General features: G+C 44.6%; 1 protein-coding gene across 6 annotated transcripts in view; it reads left to right on the top strand.

Annotated features, from left to right (window-relative positions):
* LRRC28 (leucine rich repeat containing 28) overlaps positions 1–3,966 on the top strand; it is a 138,728-nt gene extending 134,762 nt beyond the window's left edge. For all 6 annotated transcript variants that reach the window (XR_009209554.1, XR_009209553.1, XR_009209551.1 and 3 more), the window contains one exon: positions 483–3,966. Coding sequence is in view for 2 of the 6 variants with exons in the window: in XM_032176053.2 (XP_032031944.1) it covers positions 483–555 (73 nt within the window). In the remaining 4 variants the exon portion in view is untranslated. The remainder of the gene's footprint in view (positions 1–482) is intronic.
* Positions 3,967–27,135: the final 23,169 nt, after the last annotated feature.

Below are 27,135 nucleotides of genomic sequence, written 5' to 3'. Positions count from 1 at the left end.
CTCTGATATGTGGGAAGACCTTTGAACTGTATTATTCAGATTCTGAAATGACCTCTACGAGCAATCTATGATAAATTCCGTAAAATTATGTTGTTTAAGCTCTGTGGTATGTATGTGTTCTGGCTAAATTGGTGACATTTTCTGTTACGTGATTTTTATAATGGACTTCAATTCTGTGATTGCACTGTTGGTTCTAGTAAGCAGAATTCGAAACATAACGTGGAAAAGGTTTTTTTTTTTCTTAGTTTCTACTTTAGGGATAGTATATCTTCTGAACGCTGCTATTAAAATGAACATTCACATGTACATACTTCACCTGATTCCAGTGTTCAGTTTGAAAAGGAAATTTAAATTTCTATTATGCAGTTTGTTGACAATGGTTAATCCTCCATTTTAACAAAGAAAAAAAGTTTCCAACAGAAAGAATCAGAGACTTTAATCTTGAACTCACAGCATTCTTCTCTCCCTTTTTCCCCTTCCAGGAAGACAACTGTTAGTTTTGTGGCTTACTGCTGCTCCACCCAGTGTCTGCAGACTTTTGACCTGCTGAGTTGATAAACACTCAAGAACCTCAGGAGCGCTGCCAGCTTGACACTGGGGAATCCAGCCAGTCCAGCACACTCTTCCATCCTATCCTGTCCAATGCGGGGGCACTGCAGAACTCTCTGGAAGTGTCATGATTGAGCTTCAGAGCTGAAATGCCTTCACCCTTCCCCCAAGTTGGAATATATCCTCCCCCACATTAAGGACCCGTTTGTCTTCTGTGTTTTTCCTTTTTATGTGAGTGTGTCTTTTACACAAACCGTTTAGATTGATGGGCATCCCCAAATCTAATTTAAAGCAAGTTTCAGGTCCCTGGAGAACAGTGATTTGATAGTCTAGCCAGATTCCCTTTTGAACCCACATACCTTCAGTGATGCTTCCTCTCCTCTCCCTTGCTTTCCCCAGAGAGTTATTTCCCCGAGGCCACATTCTCCACAGTGTCTCCAGTGGAAACTTGGCAGTTTTTGAGGAGTTTCAGCAAACCCTATGGCCTCAATGGTCTTGAGTAGCAGGGTGGGGTGCCTGAGTTGGCAGCAAAGTGAGGCTCCCATGGAGGCTCAGTGAGGATCCCAGAGCACACACCCTCTGGAAAGTTCCAGCCTTGTTTATATGTTTTACAATGTAGCAACAGACTTTTGTGAGGGATTTTAAAAACAAAAATGTAGATTGTAATGAAATATACTTCTTGTTTTTTAAAAGTGTTTGCAGAAAAATGATTTTTGAAGTTTTTGAATTTCCTGATAAGATTTTTTTTATATGAGAAGAATTTGAGGAATATTTGAAGCTTTACAAGATCTGATTTTTTTCTTTCTCTATACAAACAGTTTCCATACAACGAGAAAGGGGAAGAAAACACACATTGAAATAAGACCTCAGTGTTCTTTTTTGATGGGTTTATGATTCAATTTATACTAACTTTGAAATATTTTTGTCACATGTGAAAGACAGGCTTCACCTACTTCCACTACTAGTTTTTAACAGGATGATTCAAAGTACAGCCTGTGCACATTTACGTAGTCACCTGATGCACGATATTGTCTTCATGTTGACCCTCATTTCTTGTATACTTAGCATACTGCCCAGATGCAACTGAGAAAATACAGGAAAAGCAGGTCCAAATTCAGCCTTCGACTTCTGCAAAAGTCCATAAACAGAAAGTCTGTGAGCCTCCACCCTGCCAGAAAGAACTGCTCTTCATGAAGGAGTCACGTATTTGCTCTTCCTTTCAAAGGATGGCATTTTAATGTTGCTTTGCTGCCAGATGTTCATCTGGTTGCTGTGAAGTGATTCTTTTTTTAAAATGTTTTTTAATGATGTAAGTTTTCTAAAAGGCAGGGCTGAATGGAGAACCAAGGATTTGCTTGGTAGAAAAATTATTTTTTTAAAATTTCAGACTTACCAAAAATTTGGTTGATGGAATTTTTATTAGCTGCCCTGACTTTATAATGCTACGCTCAAACAGTGCCAAAAAATCCTACATAGTTACTGACAAATGTGTGATCTTTTTACAGTCACACCACCTGCTGCCCGGAAAGCACACCATCCACGTAGAATGGAGAAGGCAGAAAGTTACCATGTGTTCCCACTGTATCTGCACTGTTCTTACTTCCTCTTGTCCCTTTTCATAACTTGGTCTATTCAGCCTTAACATTTCAAAGGCTTATAGTAAAATAGGAACTGGAGATCTGTATCAAAATGTAACACTTTCATCCTTGGGAATAATTGAAGTTTTAACATAACCTCTACATGTATATAAGTTAGCCAGTGAAAATGTGGCATGAAACTTCACAATTTTGCTTCAGGCCTAAGTGACTGCTACCTATCATTTAAGTGACAGTAAATGTCTTGCTACATTTTTCTATTTCATCCTCTACAATCATATATCATGGAATGGAGCTATGAAATGTGCTAACTTGGTATTCAGGATTCTCATTGTGATAAGGTAATACATTAGTTTTACCTTGTTTGAAATTTTACGAAGATGCTTACAATCCAAGCATTCTTTCTCTACCTATTATGAACTACGGTGTGTTAAACAACAGCAGTGGGCTGGGCAGACAACCTTTGGGCAGTCTCAAACTTAATCCTTGGGTACAGCACCTGAACTTAATTGATGAGAAGTGGAACTTAAATGGTTTCCCTGGTGCTGTTCATTATGGAAATTTTATGCTGGATTTATCGATGTCATTCTTAATCTTTTGATACTATAAAGGAGTGTTATCAACTGGAGAAAATTTGCCTACATGCTGTATATTTGAATTGTGTCCAAAGCTTTGCAGAAAAGCAAATCTGAAGTTATTATATATGTTGTTTTCTTGAGCAACAGTTATGCTAGGTAGAAAAGTATTTCACACAATAATAGTAATGCAAAAAAAGCGAGCTACGTGGAAAGTATCATCTCTGTTGAGGTAAGTTTACTTCAGTAAACTCTTGTGTGGTTAGTGATAAATTTTAAAGTCCAGGATAGCCTCATGAGCATAGGCCTTCCTATGATGTAGTGCAAAGGGGGCCCATTTTAGTGGATTATCCTATCAGTGTTCTTCAGTATGTCCAATTGTTATCACACCAAAAACCTTAATTACATAACATTGTGTGGATGAAATGCTGCATCTTCAGTTAATATATGTTTTGAGCACACTCTTAAAATACATAATAATTAAATGATCCCTATTCAAAAGAACCCTGGCCTGGGTGGAGGATCCACTCTGGCTAATGGATAAGAGTGATGAACTTCTTTGTTACCTGGCCCTTCTCTTCTGGAAAAGTGAGGTGTACATTAAACATCTTTTGGTCACCATGCATCACTAAGACCTTTCACACTGCAGCTTGTCTGACTAGTGTAATGTACATCTCACTTCTGTTTTATGTTGAGCATTACGAATTAAAATCTTTACAGTCTGGGGAAAAAAAAGGCTTCAATACCAGTTGGCTTAAGAGGCTCTGCATATAATTTTCTCTAAAACATATAACTATTTTGTAGTCTCTGGGGACTTTCAAAGCCAGTTTTTAAAATTATTAGTAGTAAAGTTGTTTCCCTTTCCTGAATGAAAAATCAGAAATTCTAATCTTTGCTATAAAGTAGTTAAATACAATACATTGCCTCAGCATAAATAAAAACATTTTTATTAAGATGATTTATGAACATGGATTTCTGACTGGACCAACACTAATGCAACCTGATATAATTAAAAATTGAGATGTAAATTCATTTCACAGACTCATAAACACACTCTCTTTAAGACTCTTCTTTAAATGGATCCTTACCTTACCCTGCCCGTTTTATTATGCCTTCATTTTTGTGGTTTTCATTCACTCCTGCTTGCTCCTAATGAGGTTCTCCTACATTTTCCCAGAAACTCAGTGAATATCTTGCCTTTTCTTCAAACAAAGGGGGTTTTTATAAAGTTTGTGTTTTTGAAACTAGCTCTATGTCTGTCTAAAAATCAAGTCTCAGCAGTGGCTCAGGCCTATAATCCCAGCACTTTGGGAGGCCGAGGAGGGCAGATCACCTGAGGTCAGGAGTTTGAGACCAGCCTGGCCAGCATGGTGAAACCCCATCTCTACTAAAAATACAAAAAATTAGCCAGGCATGGTGGTGTGCACCTGTAGTCCCAGCTACTCGGGAGGCTGAGGCAGGAGAATTGCTTGAATCCAGCAAGCAGAGGTTGCAGTGAGCTGAGATCACACCATTACACTCCAGCCTGGGCAACACAGTGAAACTCCGTTTCAAAAAAAAAAAAAAAATCAAGTCTCACTGTGCCTACAGTGAGGAACTACCTCCTTGTGTCACCAGCTAATAGATCTGAAAGTGATGCCGGTGTCTCTAGGAAAGGGATTAATCATAACCAAGTGACTGACATTCTCGGTCAGGAAAAGAGCTTGCTTCACAGCCTTTGAAGCATGACTGTATGTGTGGTCCCCTTGTACTTTGGAGACAGAAGGTACTGGCAGCGAGTGTGGTGACTGGGCAGAAGGTGTAGCATTCGGAGATTATTTCTATATGTAATTAAGAGACTTTCAAGGGTAAGCCAGGTTTTTTTCTACTCAACAAGTGTGGATTATCCTTGCTACCTGTGTTAAAGAATATCAGGTTTTGTTTCTCATGATTTTTGAGTCTTAATGATCCAAGATTTTAAAAATAGATACATAATGAAAGGATTATCCAGGCCTCTGAAAAATTATGGCAACATTCATTTGGAGTGTGGCTAAAAACTCATACTTTATCCAGTTTGGTTGCCTCTCTCAGTTACTGCAGTTTATAGAATAATTGAGCTTGAACCATGTGAATGCTCAGAATGTCAATTGTGGAGTATTTATTCAAGAGAAATGGCTGAATCTCAGTATGAACAACGAGCTTTGTGGTGTTTTAACTTGCCCTATTCCTATCTCCCCCTTCCATTTCTGTTGTATCCTTGAAAACCAACAGTATACAATGAAGGTGAGAAGTAGCAGCCTGGAAGCCACTAGAGGGGGCAGAATGGGGTTAGAACTCCTTTAAAGCCTCATTCCCAGAGAATTGTCATTTGACCTGTCAGGCAGGTCCCTGGAAGACCTCATTTGCAAGATTGTCCTTATTTTACCGGATTGGAGCTTGCCAGTATGAAAAGCCTTTTTCCCAGGGACATTAGTCAAGAAAGACTCAGAGGCAATTGCTTAATTTTGTGGTTGCCTCAAGTGGTGGCTAACCCTTGGAGCAGACAATAGGCTAACCAAAAACGGAAAAGCTTGGGAATGAGATGTCCATAGGGACCTTGAAAAGCTCTGGTATTCTTGGGAATTTAGATGGTCATGTGTATGTGTAGAGCTTTGCATATGCCACGGGTTATACTCCTGCTCAGGAAAGACTTAAGAACGCCTTGAGCTGTCACCGTAGGTTGACCTTGACACACAAGCAGAAAGTGAGGCCAAAGGCAGCTTTCTGCCTGTCATCTTCCTGGCTAAGTGTTGAAGGGGTGCTCCAACATGCACCCAGAGCCCTTAGCACAGACTTGGAGACGTAGCACAGTAAGAAAACTCCCTTAGTGGCATTTAGGGAGATTTCTGTCCAATCATTAGCTGACCACTAAACGACCCTAGCAGTGACTTCAGTATCCATGCATTATAAAGAATATAGACTTTACTGAATTAGTTCAGAATAGTCACTAAACAAGCCAAAAACCCAGCAAGTACATCAAACCCTTAGCAAGGAGATAAAAAGGTAGGTATTGCATCCGAAATTGGTGGGTTCTTGGTCTCACTGACTTCAAGAATGAAGCCACAGACCCTCGCGGTGAGTGTTACAGCTCTTAAGGTGGCACGTCTGGAGTTTGTTCCTTCTGATGTTCGGATGTGTTCGGAGTTTCTTCCTTCTGGTGGGTTCATGGTCTCGCTGGCTCAGGAGTGAAGTGGTAGACCTTCGCAGTGAGTGTTACAGCTCTTAAGGCGGTGCGTCTGGAGTTGTTCGTTCCTCCCAGTGGGCTCGTGGTCTCACTGGCTTCAGGAGTGAAGCTGCAGACCTTCGCGGTGAGTGTTACAGCTCATAAAAGCAGTGTGGACCCGAAGAGTGAGCAGTAGCAAGATTTATTGCAAAGAGCAAAAGAACAAAGCTTCCACAGTGTGGAAGGGGACCCGAGCAGGTTACCACTGCTGGCTCGAGCAGCCTGCTTCTATTCTCTTATCTGGCCCCACCCACATCCTGCTGATTGGTAGAGCCGAGTGGTCTGTTTTGACAGGGCATTGATTGGTGCGTTTACAATCCCTGAGCTAGACACAAAGTTTCTCCACGTCCCCACCAGATTAGCTGGATACAGAGTGTGGACACAAGGTTCTCCAAGGCCTCACCAGAGTAGCTAGATACAGAGTGTCGACTAGTGCATTCACAAACCCTGAGCTAGACATAGGGTGCTGATTGGTGTGTTTACAAACCTTGAGCTAGATACAGAGTGCCAATTGGTGTATTTACAATCCCTGAGCTGGACATAAAGGTTCTCCAAGTCCCCACCAGACTCAGGAGCCCAGCTGGCTTCACCCAGTGGATCCCGCACCGGGGCTGCAGGTGGAGCTGCCTGCCAGTCCTGCACCGTGCGCCCGTACTCCTCAGCCCTTGGGTGGTCGATGGGACTGGGCACTGTGGAGCTGGGGGCAGCACTCGTCGGTGAGGCTCGGGCCGCACAGGAGCCCATGGCCGGGGGGAGGAGACTTACGCATGTTGGGCTGCAGGTCCCAAGCCCTGCCCCGTGGGAAGGCAGCTAAGGCCCGGCGAGAAATCAAGCACAGCGCCGGTGGGCTGGCACTGCTGGGGGACCCAGTACACCCTCCGCAGCTGCTGGCCCGGGTGCTAAGCCCCTGATTGCCTGGGGCCAGCAGGGCCAGCTGGCTGCTCCGAGTGCAGGGCCCGCCAAGCCCAGCCCACCCAGAACTCCAGCTGGCCCGCAAGTGCCGCGCACAGCCCCGGTTCCCACTTGCACCTCTCCACACCTCCCTGCAAGCTGAGGGAGCTGGCTCCGGCCTTGGCCAGCCCAGAAAGGGGCTCCGTGGGCTGAAGGGCTCCTCAAGTGCTGCCAAAGTGGGAACCCAGGCAGAGGAGGCTCGGAGAGCAAGCAAGGGCTGCGAGGACTGCCAGCACAGTATCACCTCTCAGTATGATTTCCAGAGTTGCCATGTTGTTCTTTGAAATGTCCAGTTTTCCACAGAAAAATTATGAGACACATAAAGAAGAAAGTATGTTCTGTACATGGGAGGAATAAAAAATAGAAATTGCACCTGAGGAAGTCTAGACATTGGATTTTTAGATGAAGACTTTAAATTGGCTATTTTAAATAGGTTCAGAGAACTAAAGAAAAATTATATGTAAAGAACTAAAAGTATGAAAATGTCTCACTAAATGGAAAATGAAAAATTATTTTTAAAAGAACCAAATATAAATCATGAAGTTGAAAATACAATAACTGAAATAAAAAATTCATGAGAGGAACTCTGTCTAGTCTGAGAAACAGAAAAAAGAACAAAGAAAAATGAACAGAGCCTCAGAGACCTGTGGCACACCATCATGCATACCAATATATGCATAATTGGAGTCCCAGAAGAGAGGAGAGAAAGAGGTAGAATATTTGAAAAAAAAAGGCCAAAGACAAATTTGATGGAAAGCACTGATTTACATACCGAAGAAGCTCAATGAACCTTAAGTAGTATAAACTCAAGAGATCCATGCCTGGATACAAAATCACACTGTGTACCAAAGAATCTTAGAAGCAAAGAGAGAAGTGACTCATATACTAGGGATCTTCATCAGAAACTATGGAGTGTAGAAAACAGTAGGATGATGTATTCCAAGTGCTGAAAGTGAATGACTATCAAATAAGCATTCTGTTTCCAGCAAAACTATCCTTCAGAAATGATTAGGACACACCTAGATAAACAAAAACAGAATTTATTAGCAAGGGTGCTCTACAAGAAAAACAGAGAACTTAAAGGCTGAAATGAAAAGATAATAGTAACTCAAATGCACATGAAGAAATAGCACTGGTAAAGGTAGCTGTACTGGTAAATATAAAAGGCAGTACGAATGCATTTTTGGTAACTTTTTTCCTCCTATCTAATTTGAGGCAACTGCATAAAACAATAATTAAAAATCTGGGCACAAAGTGAAAAAACAATTTGTATGACAACATTATAAAGAAAGGAGGAGGGAAGAGACAGAGGAAGAAAATTTTTCTATACTGTTAAGTTAGCATTATTCCAAACTAGGTTGTTATAAATTGAAATGTTATAATCCTCAGGGAAAACACTAAGAACATAGCTAGAGAATATATAGTAAAAGCTACAACAAAGAAAATGGTACACCAGAAAATAGCTGCTAACAAAAGAAGACATGGAAGTAACAGAGGAATAAAGGAACAAAAAAGACAAAAGACATAGAAAACAACAAGGCTGGTCACAGTGGCTCATGCCTATAATCCCAGAACTTTGGGAGGCTGAAGCAGGAGGATTGTTTGAGCCTGGGAGTTCAAGGCCAGCACGAACAACGTAATGAGGCCTTGTCTCTATTAAAAAGAAAAAAAAGAAAAAAATTAGCAAAATGGCAGACTAAACCCTGCCTTATCAATAATTGGCATTAAGCATAAATGGATTAAACACTCAAAAGGCAAAGATGGTAGAATGGATAAAAATCATGGTCCAACTATATGCTGCTTTAGATTCAATGACACAAGTAGGCCGAAAGTAAAAGGATGCAAAAAAAAAAAACATGTAAACTGTAAGAAAAAAGCTTGAGTGGATATAACATCAGACAAAACAGACCTTAAGATAAAAATGGTTAGTAGAGACAAAGACATTACATAATAAAAGGGACAATCCATCAAGAAGGCATAATTTTAATAGTTGAAATTATACAAAACATGTTCTCTGACCACAATGGGATGAAATTAAAAATTGGAAGAAAATTTGGGAAACCTAAAAAAATGTGGAAATTAAACAGTACTCTCCTTTTAACCAATGGGTCAAAGAAAAGAATCACAAGGGAAATTACAAAGTCCCTTAAGAGAGTAATGAAAATAACAGAACATACCAGAACTTATGAGATGCAGCTAAACCATTACTTAAAGGACCATGTAATATACATATACATACAAATGTCTCTGTTAAAAGCTTCAAATCAATAACCTAGCTTTAAACCTTCAGAAACTAGAAAACAATAGCAAACTAAACCTAAAGCAAGTAGAACAAAGAAATAATATGGATTAGAATCAAAATAAATGAAATAGAGGATAGAAAGAAAAACAAAATTGAACCAAAAGCTGATTCTTAGAAAAAGTCAATAAAGTTGACACATCCTTAGCCAGCCTAGAAAAAAAAATAGAGAAGGCAGATTATCAAAGTCAGGAATGAAAGATTACTACCAATCTTATGGAAATTAAGAGTTCAAATGACAACAAATTGGGGAACTTAGATGACATGGACAAATTTCTAGAAAGACATATACTATCAAAACTGAAGAAGAAATAAAAACTTTAAATAGATCCAAACAAGAGATTAAATTAATGAGTAATCAAAAAACTTCCCACAGCCAGGCATGGTGGCTTACACCTGTAATGCCAGCTACTTGGGAGCCTGAAACAGGAGGATGGCTTTAGGCCAGAAGTTTAAGACCAGCCTGGGCAACATAGTAAGACCTTGTCTCTAAAAAATATATAAATTAAAAAAAATAGGTGTGGTGGTGCACACCTGTAGTCCTAGCTACTTGGGAGGCTGAGGTGGAAGTATCCCTTAAGCCCACAAGTTCAAGGCTGTAGTGAGCTGTTGTCACACCACTGCACTCCAGCCTAGGTGAGAGTGAGACTTCCATCTCTTAAAAACAACAAACTTCCCACAGGGAAAAGTCCAGGAGCAGATGTCTTCACTGGTGAATTCTATCAAACATTTACAGAATACCACCAATTATTCACAGACTCCAAAAAACAGAAAAGGAGGATACCCTTCCCAATTCAGTATCACCCACATTAGAAATCAGGCAAAGAAAACAACTACAGGCCAATAGCCCTCAATATAGATGCAAAAATCCTCAACAAAATACGAATGAAACTAAATCCAGCAACATATAGAAAGGAATATACACCATAAGCAAGTGAGATTTATCTTAGGAATGCAAAATTCAACATACAGAAATCAATGTAGTACACCATATTATTAGAATAAAGGACAAAAACAACATGATCATCTCAATGCCTATAGAAAAAGCATTTAACATTTGGCAAAATCCAAAACTCTTAGGTGAAAACATTCAAAAAGCCAAAAATTGACTTTTTCATCCTGAGAAAGGACATCTATGAAAAAGCCATAGCTGATATGTTGATGCAAAATACGTAAGCCTTCCCCCGCCGGAGATCACGAATAAGACAAGGATGTTCTGTCTCATCACTTCTATTCAGTCTTGTACTGGAGGTTCTAGCCAAAGCAGTAGGCAAGATGAAATAAAAAGCATCCAAATTGGAAAGGAAGAAGTAAAACAATTTGCAGATGACATGATCTTGTATGTAGAAAATATTAAGGGATTCACACCAAAATATTACTAGAGCTAATAAACTAGTTCAGTGAGGTTGCAGGATACAAGATTAATATACAAACATCATTGGTTTTTATACATTAGCAATGAACAACACAAAAAATTCCGTTTACAATGCATCAAAAAGAATACTTGGATTTAACATCATTAAAAGCCAAAGATAATTTGAATAAATATAAAGAAATTTCGTGTTCACAGATTGGGAGAAAATATTGCTAAGATGTCAATATTCAATGTCAAATTGAACTCCTATTTCATACCATAGGCAAAATTTGCTGTAAATGGATGACAGACCTAAAAGTAAGAATGAAAATAAACTCTTAGAAGAAAATGTAGATGTAAACCTTTATGACATTGGACTAAGCATTTGATTATTTGATATAACACTAAAAGCACAAGCAACCAAAGAAAAAATAGACAAATTGTATTTCATTAAAATTAAAAACGTGTGCCTAAAGGACACTATCAAGAAAGTGAAAAGACAACTCACAGAATGGGAAAAATTATTCCAAATTATATATCTGATAAGGGTCTAGTATTTAGAATACATAAAGAATTCTTACAACTCAAAAAGAAAAAAAATTCAAAGAAAAAATGGTCAAAGGATTTGAATAAACATTTTTCCAAAGAAGATATGCAAATGTCCAAAAGCACAGGAAAAGATCTCAACATCATTAGTCATTAGGAAAATGCAAATCAAAACCATGAGATACCATTTCACACACACCAAGATGGCTATAAACAAATAGGTGGAGAATAATAAGCCTTGACAAGAATGGATAAATTGAAACTTTCATACATACTGGTGGGAATGTGTGAACTATGCACGCTGGCTCAGTCTGGCAGTGCCTCAGAAGGTCAAACAGAGTTACCACATGACCAGTAATTCCACTTCTAGGCACACATCTACACAAAAACTAGTGCATGAATGTTCATAATGGCCAAAAAGTGCCCATCAATGGATGAATGGATGAATCAAATCTAGTATACCCATATGATGGAATATTATTTAGCCATAAAGCGGAATGGGTTAGTGACACATGCCACAACATGGATGAACCTTGAAAACATTATGTGAAAACGAAATGAAAGGAGCCAGCCACAAAAGATCACATGTATGATTCCATTATGCAATGTCCAGAATAAGAAATCCCTAGGGACAGAAAGTAGATGGTGGCCAGGAGTTGAGGGGAGAAGAAAATGGGTACTAACTGCTAATGGGTATGGAGTTACTTTTGGGGCAATGAAAATGGTCTGGAATTAGAGAGCAGTGATGGTTGCACAACCTTGTGAATGTACCGAAAACCATTGAATTGAGGTAAAATTCAGCATATGGTATATAATATCTCGATTTAAAAAAATCAAAGCTGGTGATGCAACTTACTTTACATATCTGTTAGTACATTTTTTGGATAGACAAACACTCCTTCCAGAAGCCAGGGAACTGCTGTCACTGTGGCTGTAAAACAGATGAAAGCAGTACGAACAGCTCATCTGGTTTCAGATTCTGTTCTTGCTGGTTAACATCAGCATCAGGCCAAAACTGCAGTAATTTTAAATTTTCACTTGGAGGGTCTTCCAACTCACTTAATCTATCGATCAAACAGTTACCATCCTAGTGAGCGCTCCTCAAGGACTGAAACCTGCTGAAAGTAAGACACCATGAAATTAATGTGTTTGAACATAAAATCAAATGGAAAATTCTGTAAAGTACTAGGAAGTACTCCTCTGTAAAGCATTTGGATGCCATATTTGCTTTTTTCTTCGGTTTCCAATGCTGTGTTGGTACCATTCTTTAGAACAAAAATGTACAGGAAGGAATTATCTACCAAACGTCCTCCTACAACTTGCTGGTGCCTGGCACTGACCTGCACCGTTAGATTTATTGACTGAAGAATTACACCCTATTTAATGGTATGCAGTTTAATTCAATAGATCAAAGCTACATCTAGATTTTAAATAAATGATAGGGATTTAAAACTGTATATAAAAAACAGTCATTATGTCTTGCTTTCTTTGGGTATGTATTCTTTCTTTAATTGAGCAGACAAATAATTTTAAGAGAAAAATATAAAATCCAGCTATAATATTATTAATCTGATCTTGCTATTTGAAAGAATCTAGGTCAGTTATGTTTTGAGCTATTAACTGTTGAATCCTGTGCATATAATCTTTTTTCTTTTCTTTATTTCTTTTTATTTTGAGATTGAGTCTCTCTCTGTCTCCCAGGCTAGAGTGCAGAGGCGCGATCTTGGCTCACTGCAACCTCCTCCTCCCAGGTTCAAGTGATTCTCCTGCCTCACCCTCCTCAGTAGCTGAGAATACAGGTATATGCCACCACACCCAGCTAATTTTTGTATTTTTAGTAGAGACAGGGTTTCGCCACGTTGGCCACGCTAGTCTTGAACTCCTGGCCTCAGCCTCCCAAAGTACTGGAATTACAGGATTGACTACCCTAAAATGGAAGACCTGATCTTTTTTTTTTTTTTTAAAGTACAGATGTGTACTTTAATCCCAGTCTCCTTCCAGGAATTTTCTATCCATGTAGTATTTTTTACAGTTTCTAAATCATATCAAAGTAGCCTTTTTCTAATTACAAAAGTAATATGACAGGCTAAAGAAAAGCATGAAGTAAAAGCTTGAAATTTAATTAATCCCCTCTCTTTTGATGAATATTTGCCTATCTTTTCATTCTTTTGTATGAATCCTACACATACATATGTGGTCTGACTTAAATGGCATCTTTGTATGGAGTTTTATAACCTGCTTTCTTCACTTATTATGAAAATCTATATCAACAAACATAGATGTACATAATCACTGCATAGTATTACGTGTCTACTGGCCAGATGCAGTGGCCCATGCCTATAATCCCAGCACTTTTGCCGAGGTGGGCAGATCACATGAGGTCAGGAGTTCGAGACCAGCCTGGCCAACATGGCGAAACCTCGTCTCTACTAAAAATACAAAAATTAGCCAGGGGTAGTGGCAGGTGCCTGTAGTTCCGGCTATTCAAGAAGCTGCGGCAGGAGAATTGCTTAAACCTGGGAGGTGGAGGTTGCAGTGAGCCAAGATCGTGCCATTGAACTCCAGCCTGGGTGACAGAGTGAGACTTCATCTCAAAAAAACAAAAAAGTATTACATGTCTACCAATATCGTTTAATATAATTTATATGTATATTTACTATATTTTTAAACCTAAGTCTTTTTCTTTCTATTATATCAATTTCTTCCAGTTTCTTCCTCTACGACTTTGTTTGAGCAAGCAGATGGAAGATTAATTCTTATACAAGTAAGTACTAAATTGCTACTACTTTTATAAACACACATGATCGGTTCAGCTCTTTTCAACCAGGGCAATCTTGGAAAATGTTATCTTTTTTTTTTTTTTTTTTGAGTCTCACTTTGTCGCCCAGGCTGCAGTGCAATGGCACAATGTCAGCTGACTGCAACCTCTGCCTCCGGTTCAAGCAATTCCCCTGCCTCGGCCTCCCGAGTAGCTGGGATTACAGGCGCACACCACCACACCCAGCTAATTTTTTGTATTTTTTTCAGTAGAGATGGGGTTTCGCCATGTTGGCCAGGCTGGTCTCAAACTCCTGGTCTCAGGTGATCTGCCCGCCTCAGCCTCCCAATTTGCTGGGATTACAGGCGTGAGCCACCACGCCTAGCCCAGAAAATGTTATCTCTTTATTTAATGTAAGATTCATTTATGATCAGGCTTGTAATAGGATTTCATTCCAAATGTATTTTTATTTGTGTGACTGTCCGGGGGGCCACGTGGTTTTCATCAGGTTTCCCTGAACCATCTCCTTTGACATATTGTGTAAAAGCAGCAACAACAAAACAAGCTGGAGTTTCATCAATTAAGCTTTTGCTTCATATTAAATTCACAGCATTGATTTACATCAGATTCATGGCCAAAATATTAATAGTTGGCATGTTGATTTGGGGTCACTACAAAAATAAGCTGTGGGATCCAGCTTTAGTTAAAATGAACAGCTCACAGAAAGAGCTGTGTGAACACCAAGAAAATGGCATCAGGAAGACAAGGGTGGCAGCAGGGGTCCTTGTGTCAGCTGCAGAAGAGCAAGCCGCACCCTTTGGGGAGTTTTTGGGGCTGAGAAACTCTGCAGACTTAGGGAGTGTGAAGAGTAAAGAGACTGGAGAAAAGAGAAAAGAAGAGGGTGGTGGGGGTGGGGGGAGATGATGAAATACCACCGCTTTAGGAACAAGGCATTACTTACAAATGAGCATAATTTTACCAGTGCCTATGTTTGCTCTGAAAGAAAATCCAAATTTAAGGAAAGAAATGTTATGGTGTCTCACGCCCGTAATCCCAGCACTTTAGGAGGCTGAGGTGGGTGGATCACTTGAGGTCAGGAGTTCGAGACCAGCCTGAACAATATGGTGAAACCTCATATCTACTAAAAATACAAAAATTAGTTGGGTGTGGTGGTGCACACCTGTAATCCCAGCTACTTGAGAGGCTGAGGCAGGAAAATCGCTTGAACCCAGGAGGTGGAGGTTGCAGTGAGTTGAGATCACGTCATTGCACTCCAGCCTGGGCAACAAGAGCGAAACTCCATCTCAAAAAAAAAAAAAAGAATAAAGAAATGTTATGAATTGGTAACATTAGTCACATTCCTACAACTTGCTGGTGCCTGGCACTGACCTGCAGCAGCCTCTGAGATTACTAAGAGGCTGAGTGTAGGAGTAGCCTGGACCATGTCTCCATGAGTGTGGGGGATGGCTCTTCTGAAGAAAGACTTAGGCTCAGTATTCAGGAAACCTGAAATGAAAGTGAGCCCACCTCTGTTTACCCTGTAGGAAGCTGAGCTAAGTGAGTAGCTGAAGATGAAGGGAAGCCCAGAGATTTTGCAGGTCACCAGAAAAGCCCTAATCGAAGGAGGTACTATACAAATTTAGAAGAAATAGTGCATGATTGTTCACGAAAGGTTCCTGGATTTGCAGTGTTTGGCAGAGGAGGAGACATGGACAAATACTGAAACTCCTGCTAAAGGTAAACATGAAAAGGTAAGATTAAAGAGCAGAATAATCTGATATCACAAATATCAAAAGAAAGCAAGAAATAACTTGATTTTTGCCTGTGTCTGTGGCCACCTCAAGGAGTTGTCTTCGCACGCCACTTTCCTTTGGGACAGTCTTGCCCAGTCCCATATCTTTGTGTGATCTCATTGATGTATTTGAATTGGCAAACCTATCTCAGAGGATATGGAAAATTCCTCAAATAGAATTTACCATGCGTCACCCCAACTCACCCGCAGGTTTCTCCAAGAAGCCCTCTCAGCCCCTTTGCCAAACCCGTAGCAAGCAACTGTAGATGATTCCTACTTGAGATCAGTTCCTCTACTTCTATTAGATGGTTCCCATTATTTAATTTAATTTAATTTAATTTAATTTAATTTAATTTAATTTAATTTAATTTAGAGACAGAGTCTAGCTCTGTTGCCCAAGCTGGAGTGTAGTGGCTCAATCTTGGCTCACTGCAACCTTCACCTCCTGGGTTCAAGCGATTCTCCTGCCTCAGCCTCCCGAGTAGCTGGGATTACAGGTGCACACCACCACAGCTGGCTAATTTTTTGTATTTTTTTAGTAGACACGGAGTTTTACCGTGTTGACCAGGCTGGTCTCAAACTCCCCACCTCAGATGATCTGCCTGCCTTGGCCTCCCAAAGTGCTGGGATTACAGGCATGAGCCACCGTGCTGTTCCCATTATTTTTATATTAATATTTTAGTCATCTTCATCAGGAGTTGTGGTGACCATAATTTGCAAACTACATTTTCCTCATTACCAATACCAAACAATCTTTATTCTACTTATATAGAAAGACCCAGGAAAATCTGAGAGTTTCATTTGGACCACTTTCATGTCATGTTTTTCACTAGAGTCTTAAAGGTCCATCATAGCTAGAGCATTCATTTGAAAATATGCCATCTGGCACCTCACTTCGGTCACCCGAGTTTCTGAGAAGGTGCACACTTCAAAGCATGAATTAAACGGCTGCTTTCTATTTTAACCTGCAGCTTCCTCATAACAAAACTTTTTAATGGTACTGCATTAATCCATTTTCATGCTGCCGATCAAGACATACCTGAGACTGGGCAATTTACAAAAGAAAGAGGTTTATTGGACTTAGAGTTCCACGTGGCTGGGGAGGCCTCACAATCATGGTGGAAGGTGAAAGGTATGTCTCACATGGCAGCAGACAAGAGAGGAGAACTCGTGCCCCGCAACTCCCCCTTATATAATCAGATCTCGTGAGATGTAGTCATTATCACAAGAATAGCATGGGAAAGACCTGCCTCCGCGATTCAGTCACCTCCCACTGGGTTCCTCCCATGACGTGTGGGAATTGTGGGAGTTACAATTCAAGATGAGATTTGGGTGTGGACACAGCCAAACCGTATCAGGTACTTTTACTATCCAAAGTAATACACAAAGCAGTCACCACTAAGTGATATCCTGGTTCCTCTGAATAAAAGAAACAAAATCCAAACAAGACTGAAGGCTAGGAAGTGAGCCCACCCAGCCCAGCAAAACCAGAAGGATCTGAAAAATCACTCCAGGCCTATCACGTTTGCAAGTGCTTTTAAAAGTTCTCCTCCCAACCCTGGCTCACTTTGTACTTAGGAAAAAGGAATTCAAGGTATAAATTGAATAAATAGATATGATAGTGATGACTTGTGTAAAAGCAACTGCTCATACTTTTAGACTGGTGAAGTCAATTCTGTAGCTATGTTTTGGCCTATATAGAGGTTTAAGAATATTCAGACATGTATCTGTTACATGAAATAATCATTTCACTTCTAAAAATGCTCTTCTGCTACTAATTCAATTTAAACAATGCAGCAGGAAAGCTTAATTAAGCTTTCTAGGTTGTTAAAACTCTGCTTCCAGAAACATATACTATTCTTAGAGTCCCACAGTCAAATTGCAAGAAACAACTAATACATTATCAGTCAAGAAATGTTCGTCCCTTTCTTGTGCTTAGCACAGAGCCCAAGCTAAGAGATTTTTAACTTGGTAAACCCCAAGAGTGGGCAGCTGGAGAGGACTTTGTTCTGCTGCTAATGTTAGCCTCGGGAGAGGGGAATTGACAAGAGGCCAAATTCCTCCAGCAAATTTGAGACTAGTTGAAACCATCCTACCCCTCCTTGCTTTGATGATGGTGATTGATAAGTTTTAATCTTTCAGCACCTGGTGTTAACAAGGCAGGCTTCACAGACCAAAACAACAACAAAGAAAAACCTAAAACATCATTTACAGGTTGGCAGCCTGATCCAGAGCCTGCAGAGGGAGGAGAAAGTAGCGAGGGAGGGGAGTGAGAAACTTGACTCCCTTTTCCAGACACCGTAAGGAGAAAATCCAGCCTGCTGAAAAGCCACAGGAGACATGAAGACTTTGTGGTGTTTGCTGGCTGGGTGGAAAGAGGCCTGCAGGCAGGGCTGGCCTACCTGTGAGTGGTTCGAGGCAGCGTCCCCCAGAGGTGCGGCCAGGAACGGCGCCTCATTCCTGGGCACAGCGCTTGGTGAAGATGCTGGTAACTCCCTCTGGGCTCCAGCCCCTCTTCTCTGCCAGGCCCCCAGTGCGAAGCAGGGCACAAACGGGAGTGCCAGTCTGCAGAGGAACAGTCTACAATGATAAACAATCCCAATTCAGAGAAAACTAAGGCTTTCCAATGGTCTAACCACCAACCAGAGCTGTATGGCGACACAGCAAAGAATCGCTGTCTCTCCCAGCCTGGCCAACATGGTGAAACCCCGTCTCTACCAAAAAATACAAAAATTAGCCAGGTGTGGTGGCACATACGTGTAATCCCAGCTACTCAAGAGGCTGAGGCAGGAGAGTCGCTTGAACCTGGGAAGAGGAGGTTGCAGTGAGCCAAGATCGCGCCACTGCACTCCAGCCTGGGCAACAGGGCCGGACCCTGTCATAAAAAAATAAATAAATGAAAAGAATTACTATCTCTCCTGTGCAGTCCTGGGTGGGGGCAGATACTTTTGCCCACATTTATTACAAGAGAAAAGTGATACCAAAGGAAATTTAGAAGATGTAGCGAGGGTTTCACAGCCTCATTGTAAAAGAGTTGAGGCTAAAACTGCATCATTCATTCATGTATTCGCAGGACACTCCTTCAAAGGGCAGACGCTGTGCTGGGCTCTGGGACTCGCGGGTGAACTGCACAGAGGTAGGCCCTGACTTCAGGGAAAGAAGTCAGACAATAAGCAAAACATGCCCAAAGAGATGGTTACAAAGACAGCGAGCACCCGGGAGGAAAATGGAAGGTGCCAGCAAAGGGGCTCCTGGGCCTACTCACCAGGGAGTCACAAAGAACAGAAGCAGCCAGTTGTGGGAACAGCCCGGGGAAGATTGTTCCAGGCAGAGGAAGGGCGGGGCTCTGAGGCGGGGTCCCGTGGGACGGGATGGGAATGAGTGTGGACAGATGTGAGTGTGCGTGAATGGGGGGACGTGGGTGCGTGTGAGTGTGGATGGGGGGCATGAACAGGGTGTGAGCATGGACAGGTGTGAGCGTTGACGGCGGGTGAGTGTGGATGGGTGTGAGCATGGATGGGGTGAGTGTGGACGGGGTGATCATGGACGGGTGTGGGTGTGGATGGGGGAGAGCGTGAACGGGTGTGAGCATGGACAGCAGGTGAGCACGGATGGGGGTGAGTGTGGCTGGGGGTGAGTGTGCATGGATGTGGGTGCGAACGGGGCAGGCGTGGACGGGTGTGGGCGTGGACAGGGGTGAGCATGGATGGGGCGGGTGTGGGTGGGGGTGAGCATGGATGGGGGGTGGTGAGCTTGGATGGGGATGGGAGTGGATGGGGGTGGGTGTGGACAGGGTGGTGGGCGTGGACCAGGCCGCAGGTGAGGCCTGGCTTGAGGAGCACTGCTGAAGGGATTGTGTTTTCTTCCCCAGAAACGACGGCTGCGAAGCTGTCGCATCATTTCAGGGAGGCTGACATTTGGTCACATTTAGTGCAATGCTGTGGAGAAGGGACTGGGGTCGGCAGGGGGAGGCAGGGCGCAGGGAGTGGGCACAGAGGTCCAGGGAGCAGTGGTGGTGGCAGCTTGGACTAGGCCGGAGTGCAGATGGGGTAAGGGACTGAGGGCAGAGGCTAGGAGGTGACGAGAGGTGGGACGGCGAGGAGGGTGAGGAGGATGGAATGGTGAGGAGGGCAAGGAGGGTGGACTGAGGGAATGGGTCTGGGGTTTCCAGCAGGATTGCCCTCTGCCCCCTCCACCTCCACCGCCCCTTCAGCTTCCATGTCTCCCTGTTCTCCTCACCTAGAGAGTGGGCCCCCTTCCCACACCCATTTCCCACCACCCTGCCTTCCCCACCCCCTGACACCACCCCTGCCCCTGATGGGGGCACTGCCAGCAGCTTCACCCGCACTGTCCTCCCATGAGCTCTGAGCCAGGCTCCCGGTCTCCTTGCGCCTCTCTGGCTAGGTCACTTCCTCCTGCTCCCACCCCAAGCTGTTGGACTAGGGGTCCACCTGGTCCACCCACTGCCTGTGGTTCCCACTATGGCCTTGAAGGAGGGGCCGTCTCAACCCCACGTCCAGTCCTCACCAGCCCTGAGGCCTGGCCTGCATCCTCAGCCTCACAGAAGCTCAACCAGTCACTTAAAGCAAGATTGCAGTGATGTTTTACAACTCTGTGAATGTACTAGTAGCCACTGAATTCTACACTAACGTGTGCATTTTATGGTACGTAAATTATACAAAACAAAAGGGAAAGGCCACCAGCTCTCCTTTCTCCCCAGCCCTAACGTCCACACCCATGCCTTTGTCGCCAGGGAGCCACCACCTGCCCCCAACATGACTCACACTGCACTGACTCTTCCCTCTGACTAACTTCCCAGTCCAGAAGGTTTCCACAGTTGGCCAACCCTGGCCCACCAGCATTTCTCGAACCACCCACCTCAGCCCCTATCATCCATCGGCAAACCCCTGAGGGCTCTGGGTTAGTGGCTCACAGCACAGGCACTGCCACCCAGGGAGCATTCAGACCTTTGTGTGGGGGGGGGGGCGGCGCTTTCGGTTGTCACATGACTGCAGGGCACTGTCAACAGAGGTGGGTGGGAGAGGATGCAGGACAGCATCTTACAACAAATCCTGGTGTCCCGCAGGCCTTTAGAACACCCCATCCACTTTCTGTTCTGTCCGGATCAGTCTGGTCTGCTGTGATCCCTCCTGCTTCTCCATTCTTGTATTAACCTGTTCCTCTGCTCTTTGTTTTCATGAATTTCTTATACAGAATGGCTTCTGATCCTCTTATTTTCTTAAATTCGAAATGCCCCTCCTATCTAGCTGCCAGCAACCGATTCCTTTGCTGTCTATGAAGAAGGAGCAGGGCACTCTACAAACACCGGGATCACTGTGTGGCTCAGACCATGCACTAGTGGGGACCTGGACCCCCATCTTCCAGCCAGAGGGGCTGCCTCTGAGCTCGGCCTCATCTGGGACAGATGGTCTCCTTGCAGCTTTCCTGGGCTAGGGTCTCCAGTTGCCAGACAACTGGCATTCCCAGACAACCCCCAAAAACAGCTGGTACCACCAGCCAGATTTCCTGGCACCCTGCAGTGTGGGTATTCCCTCTGTGACAGGGCCACTTTCTCATGTGGGCCCTACAAAAAGGGAGAGTGACAGAGGTGGGGAGCCTCCCGTGGGACATCTGTTGGCCAGCTCCCCACCACCACTGCTCTGCTCTCTGTGGGATGTAGGAGGATGGGGGGCCCACCTCCTGTCTCTTGCTGATCCTGGCTTTGTAAGGGTCCACATCCCCCGGCAAGGCCTGTTCCCTACTGGGGCTAGCGGCGGCATGGAGTCCAGCCTGAGCCTGTGAACGTGCCGCCCTTTGCTTATTCTTGGCCCTAGGGGTCAGACGCCTTTGGACCTCCTCACTTCCACGGGTCAGCAGCAAGCTCTCCCTCTCTCACTCTTAGAAAATGTTTTATTTGTAGTTCTCTAATGATGTAGGTCACTTCCTTCCTTACATAAAACAGTCCCCTTTCTCCCACTGCAGTACTTTCCATGCAATCTATGACAAGTGCATGCAGGAGGGAAGTTCAGGCCTCATCATTCTAGAAATATTTAACATGTACCTAAGGTCTTATACTAGATACCACTTTAAGGCCCCGCAGAGATACTGTTAAAGAAAAATTATTCCATGGTAGTCGTTAAAGTGCAGTAAAGAAGACTATTCAGGACCATCAGGATAGCTACAGGGACTGCTACGATGGGCTTATACAGTGGGGAGGGGAGATTGGGTCAGCTCTGAATATGGTACGGGCAAGGGGGAATTGACAGCCAAGGATCAGGGTAGGGGCAGTGGACGGAAAATTCCTGAGAGGAAACATCAGGAGAAAGGGGGATTTGGGGGATCCAGAGCAAATGGACCTCACGGGATTCTTGCAGAAGACAGGCCAGAGTGAGCAGACCCCACCAGGGGCATGGTGGAGAGGGAGGAACTGGATCAGATATCGAGGGTGATCAGGTACAAATGGTAGGGGGTTCTTGCTCAATGGACTCAGCAGGGTTCTTGTTAAAACTGGATTTTACAAGGAAATGCAAAGATGAGCCTAGGAGAAGGCCCAGGAATCTGACTAAAGTTTGGTCAAGCAAAGAATGTTTGTCAATTCCTGCAGAGGAAACACAGTCCCTGCCTTTGAGAAGTTCATAATGTATTCATGTGTAGCCATTGGAGTACAAAGACATTAGTAGGAAAGGAGAGTAGAGGGAGGGAAGAGGCAACACTTATAATCCAATAAGGATAAATGCCACCCTGTCCAAACGCACTACTGGGTCCAGTCAGGGATTTTGTGATGTGGCGACTGGAGCCGTCAGCGGGCCCAGCCATTCTCCCCGGAGCTTCCCCCTTGCAGGCTTGATGGGGTGCCCCTTGAATGTCCCCTCAAGACTTCCCTCTGCTGTGGGATGGAAGAAAGCTCACCTGCACCTGCGGAGGAAGAGGCAGGCTCCGTGAGAGTCTCTGAGGTCCCTGATTTCTACTTTCTTAGACAGGAGTGCTGCATCTGGATGGCATGGCAGAGGGATGCCCCAACTGCTACCGCTCCAGTTATAGTTCCACGGTGATGGGGAGAAGAAAGAGGCTCTTCCAGGAAACAGCCTTGGGGACAAGGAGACCACACTCCTGGGTGATTTGAAGATCAGACAAGGCTCCTGTAAAATGAACGAATGAAGTGAATGAATGAGACAGTAAGTCAAGTGAAATGAAAGGTGTGGGTGTGGGCTTCTGGCTCTCCACCATCTTACCATTCCAAAGTGTCCCTTCCTTACAGGGAAGGGGGACGACGTCCCCCGGGGCCTTACTCTTTGGCAAATATCGCCATTTCCAGCCAAGGCACTCTGGGCAAGCTGTGGTTAAGTAACTGAACATGGCGCGGTCAGGGCACACAGGACACCTGTGTTCACAACCAGGAAATGAGAAAGCAGAGATATGACTTTGTCAGGATAAGGACCACGCATCTCTGGAACTAGGCGACTCTTGCAGGTGTGAAATGGTGACAACAACGTGTCTTCTTGCTCATAAAAATAATTCTCGAACTGGGCATGGTGGCTCACGCCTGTAATCCCAGCATTTTGGGAGGCCGAGGCGGGCAGATGACCTGAGGTCAGGAGTTTGAGACCAGCCTGACCAACATGGAGAAACCCCATCTCTACTAAAAATACAAAATTAGCTGGGCATGGTGGTGTGCACCTGTAATCCCGGCTACTGGGGAGGCCTAGGCGGGGAGAACTGCTTGAACCTGTGAGGCGGAGGTTGCGGTGGGCCGAGATCGCGCCATTGCACTCCAGCCTGGGCAACAAGAGTGAAACTCAGTCTCAATAATAATAATGATAATAATAATAATTCTCACCCCTAAAAATGCTTCAACCAAACAAAAACCTTTCCTGGTTCTGAGCCATTCAGTTGGCCTTTCCAGAGCCAGAAGTTTGTGGCGAGAATTCTCGTCCTTGCTCTAAAAGCAGTGGCCAGCCTTCCAGGTGCACCCACATAGCCCCGTCAGGCTTTCTGCGCTCCCTGCCAGCTGCTGCTCTGGAGCTAGGATGTGCCAGGGTTAGCATCTTAAAAATAAAGATTTCTTCCAGCTGAAGATCAAAAATAGACTTGGTGAGAGTTTTTCAGATGAGAAAGAGGAGAAGAGCAGATTCTCTAAAAAACTGGTCTTGATTCTTACCCAAACCCAAGCTAGAGAGCTGGAGGTGCTCATAAACTCAAGTCCCTCTTCTCAACCTCTCAGAGTCCACCTGTAGCCTGAAATCAGGCCCGTCCCCACCTCGTGCCCAGCATGGTGCTGCACATTGCTCTGAGGAAGCTCTCGGTTCCTCCAGGTGGACAGTCGGGACTAGAGCAACAAAGAAGCCTGCAAAGCCAGGTGCAGCAGGACTGCGTGGGCACGCCGTGGACCGGCCTTGCTCTTCCCTCCCGTCCCAGCCAGGCACGCTGCCTGGGTGGTCCTGGCCTGGATCCTTGCCAATCAACAGACATGAATGGAAGTGCATCTGGCACAGATACCCTCCCCAAATTGGTTGCCATTGCCACTTTGCTGTGCTGGGACCTTGGGCAACACAAGGGCTGAGGGTGATCAGCTGAGAGCTGGTGCTTCCAGCCTTCGGGCAGGTAGGGCTCAGACAGAGGAGCTGGTGGATTCTGCCTAGGGGCTCCACCAAGACCTTTTGAGGGCTGCTCCCCAAGACCTGCCCTGGGCCTCATGTGCCTGAAAGGTTTTTATCTGCCTTGGAAACCTGCACGTATTAAGTAACAGCTACTTTACTGACCCATTTTTCTTGATAATCAAAGCACATGTATCTTTGCACACAGCCTCAGGTCAGGCTGGAGGGTCTCTGGGTTGCCATAAATCCCACCTAAGGCAGGTGTGCTGGGCCTGTGGCGTGGGCACATGTCTGCCTCCATGGGGTGCTCCCTGGACCCTGCTTCCCGTTTGCAGACCTCTCGAGCCCTGGACTCAGATTCAGAAGGGCTGGGCTTTGAGGACCTAGCCCTGCAGCCAGAGAACCACAGAAGCTGCTGAGGGAGAGCTGAGACTTCCTGTAGGCTGATGAGGCTGATTCTGGAGGTGACGGTCCCCAAGTCCTAGTCACTGGCACCACCACATTCTGCTGCCCCTAAAGTCCAGAGCCACCTTTGCCCTGGAGGGGACACAGCTCTGCAGCTAGATGGCGTGTGTTTGCCCCCAGCCCTGCCATGCCCCTCGGCCTCTCTAAGCCTCATTTCCTGATCTTATAAAGGGGGACAATGAAGAGATTCTCCTAGGATTTTTTTGAGGGATAATGAAATGTGCCTGGTATATGACAAGGCCTCAAAAGGAAACCTTCTCCCCATTCCCCACCATCCCCCAAACACTGCCCACTCCCTCCTGCCCACTCCCTCCCTCTCTTGGGTGTGGCTCAGTATTTATCTTCACTCCCTGGAGCTGAGTTAGGTTGGAGGGAGAGGGGTGCTATAGGAAAGCCCTCCTCCTGTCCCCACAGAGATAGCATTCCCAAGGGGCCGATTCCAGCCTCCGCTCGCATCACACTCCTGCCAAGCCTGCGGCCTCCTTTTTTCTCCTTATGGCTGGAGGCCCAGTTTTGGAGACATTTGGCTCTGATGCACTTCTAAGTGCTGAGACAAGTTACTTGGATGCCTTTAAACCCAAAACAAGGTCAGACATCAAACCACATCTCGCTGTGCAGCCAGGCTTCCACTCCCAGCTACCCCAGGGAGGTTGTGGAAAGAATAAAAAATATTAATGGTGGAGTTAATATTGTGCCCACCCAGCCTCCAGGCCCTTCACCAGCTGTAACTGCTCTCGCTGATGGTAGTCTGGGGTCTCTCTGTTTATTTGCTATGTTTGCACACGTAAATGTTGCGCATCTTATATAGTATGGTTTTGTGGGCATTGCACGGATAATAGTGTTCTTCAACTGTACTTTCACTAACTTGGCATTGCTGAGATGAGGCCCTGTGGATAAGTTTTGTGCATGGTTCTCCTGAGCTCCTGGCTGACGCCTGTCCTCCCCAGAAATGGCCAGCATTTGCTGACTCTGAGGCAGTGTCTGGCCAAGGAGTGCCTTTCCTTCCAGACCACAACACAATCACTTTAATAATAATGTCACTTAAAGATATAAAAAAAAAGGCACATTTGCCTGATTTGAAGCTGAGAGCGTATTCTGTGTGCTGGTTTAGGGCTGCAGAAAAGTTTTTGGTGCCAGTGACACATAAACAGCACTGTTTCCTGATCTGGGTCATGGTGACGGCCATGGCACCCTGAAGAGCACCCAGCACCTAATACTGGCAAGGGGTAGAGGGAGCTCCAGAGCCAAGGCTGGGCTGGAGATTGCTGCTCTTCCTGCTCCTCCCATGTCCCCAGCTGCCAGAGGGAAGCTGCTGCCTTCCTGTTTAAACGCATCTTAAATCTGTGCTCATCAAAAGCATCACCCAGGGCCGGGCATGGTGGCTGACGCCTGTAATCCCAGCACTTTGAGGAGCTGAGGCCAGCAAATCACCCGAGGTCAGGAGTTCAAGACCAGCCTGGCCAACATGGTGAAACCCCGTCTCTACTAAAAATACAAAAAAATTAGCCAGGCATGGTGGCGGGCATCTGTAATCTCAGCTACTCAGGAGGCTGAGGCAAGAGAATTGCTTGAACCCAGGAGGCGGAGGTTGCAGTGAGCTGAAATTGCACCACTGCACCCCAGCCTGGATGACAAGAGTGAGACTCTGTCTCAAAAAAAAAAAAAAAATCATCACCCAGAACATGGGCCTGATGGGCAGCCTGGATTCCACCCCAGCAGCCACCTGGTGAGCGGGGCCCCACTTAATGGGAGCCCTTCTAGAACAGCTCTATTGTAAATGCCCCCCTCAGCAAGCTGTAGGTTATGGGCAGGGGACCTCAGTGCCTGCCTGGTGCTGTGTGAGAGGCTGCTGTGCCCATCAGGAACAGAGGTGGGCTGGATGTCAGCCTCCACTGCCCATAACACATCCCTTTCTTCACTTGGGGCTGTTTGTCTGAGATGTGAGTCAAACCTACCCTCAGATGGCTTCATAAATATCAAATTGACAGGGTGGCCTGGTGCTGTCCCTGCTCACACCTATAATTCCAGCACTTTGGGAGGCTGAGGCAGGTAGATCACTTGAGGCCAGGAGTTCAAGACCAGCCTGGCCAATATGGTGAAACCCCATCTCTACTAGAAAGAAAATATGAAAATTAGCCTGGTGTGGGGGCACGCACTTGTAATCCTAGCTATTTGGGAGGCTGAGGCAAGAGAATTGCTTGAACCTGGGAGACGGAGGTTGCAGTGAGCTGAGATCGCACCACTGCACTCCAGGATGGGTGACAGAATGAGACTCTGTCTCAAAAAAAAAAAAAAAAAAAAATTAAATAAAAAAATAAAAATAAAATAAACAGGGCACCAAAGCTACGAGTTCCCAAGGGTCTGTGAAGATCTGGTCAACCTTGGGGAGGTGGCCCACAACAGAGGGGTTCCATCT

Source organism: Hylobates moloch, unplaced genomic scaffold (assembly GCF_009828535.3).
Source record: "Hylobates moloch isolate HMO894 unplaced genomic scaffold, HMol_V3 SCAFFOLD_14, whole genome shotgun sequence".
Taxonomy (NCBI): Eukaryota; Metazoa; Chordata; class Mammalia; order Primates; family Hylobatidae; genus Hylobates; species Hylobates moloch.
Note: the sequence above shows the minus strand (reverse complement) of the source record. Positions and strands in the feature narration are given on the sequence as shown.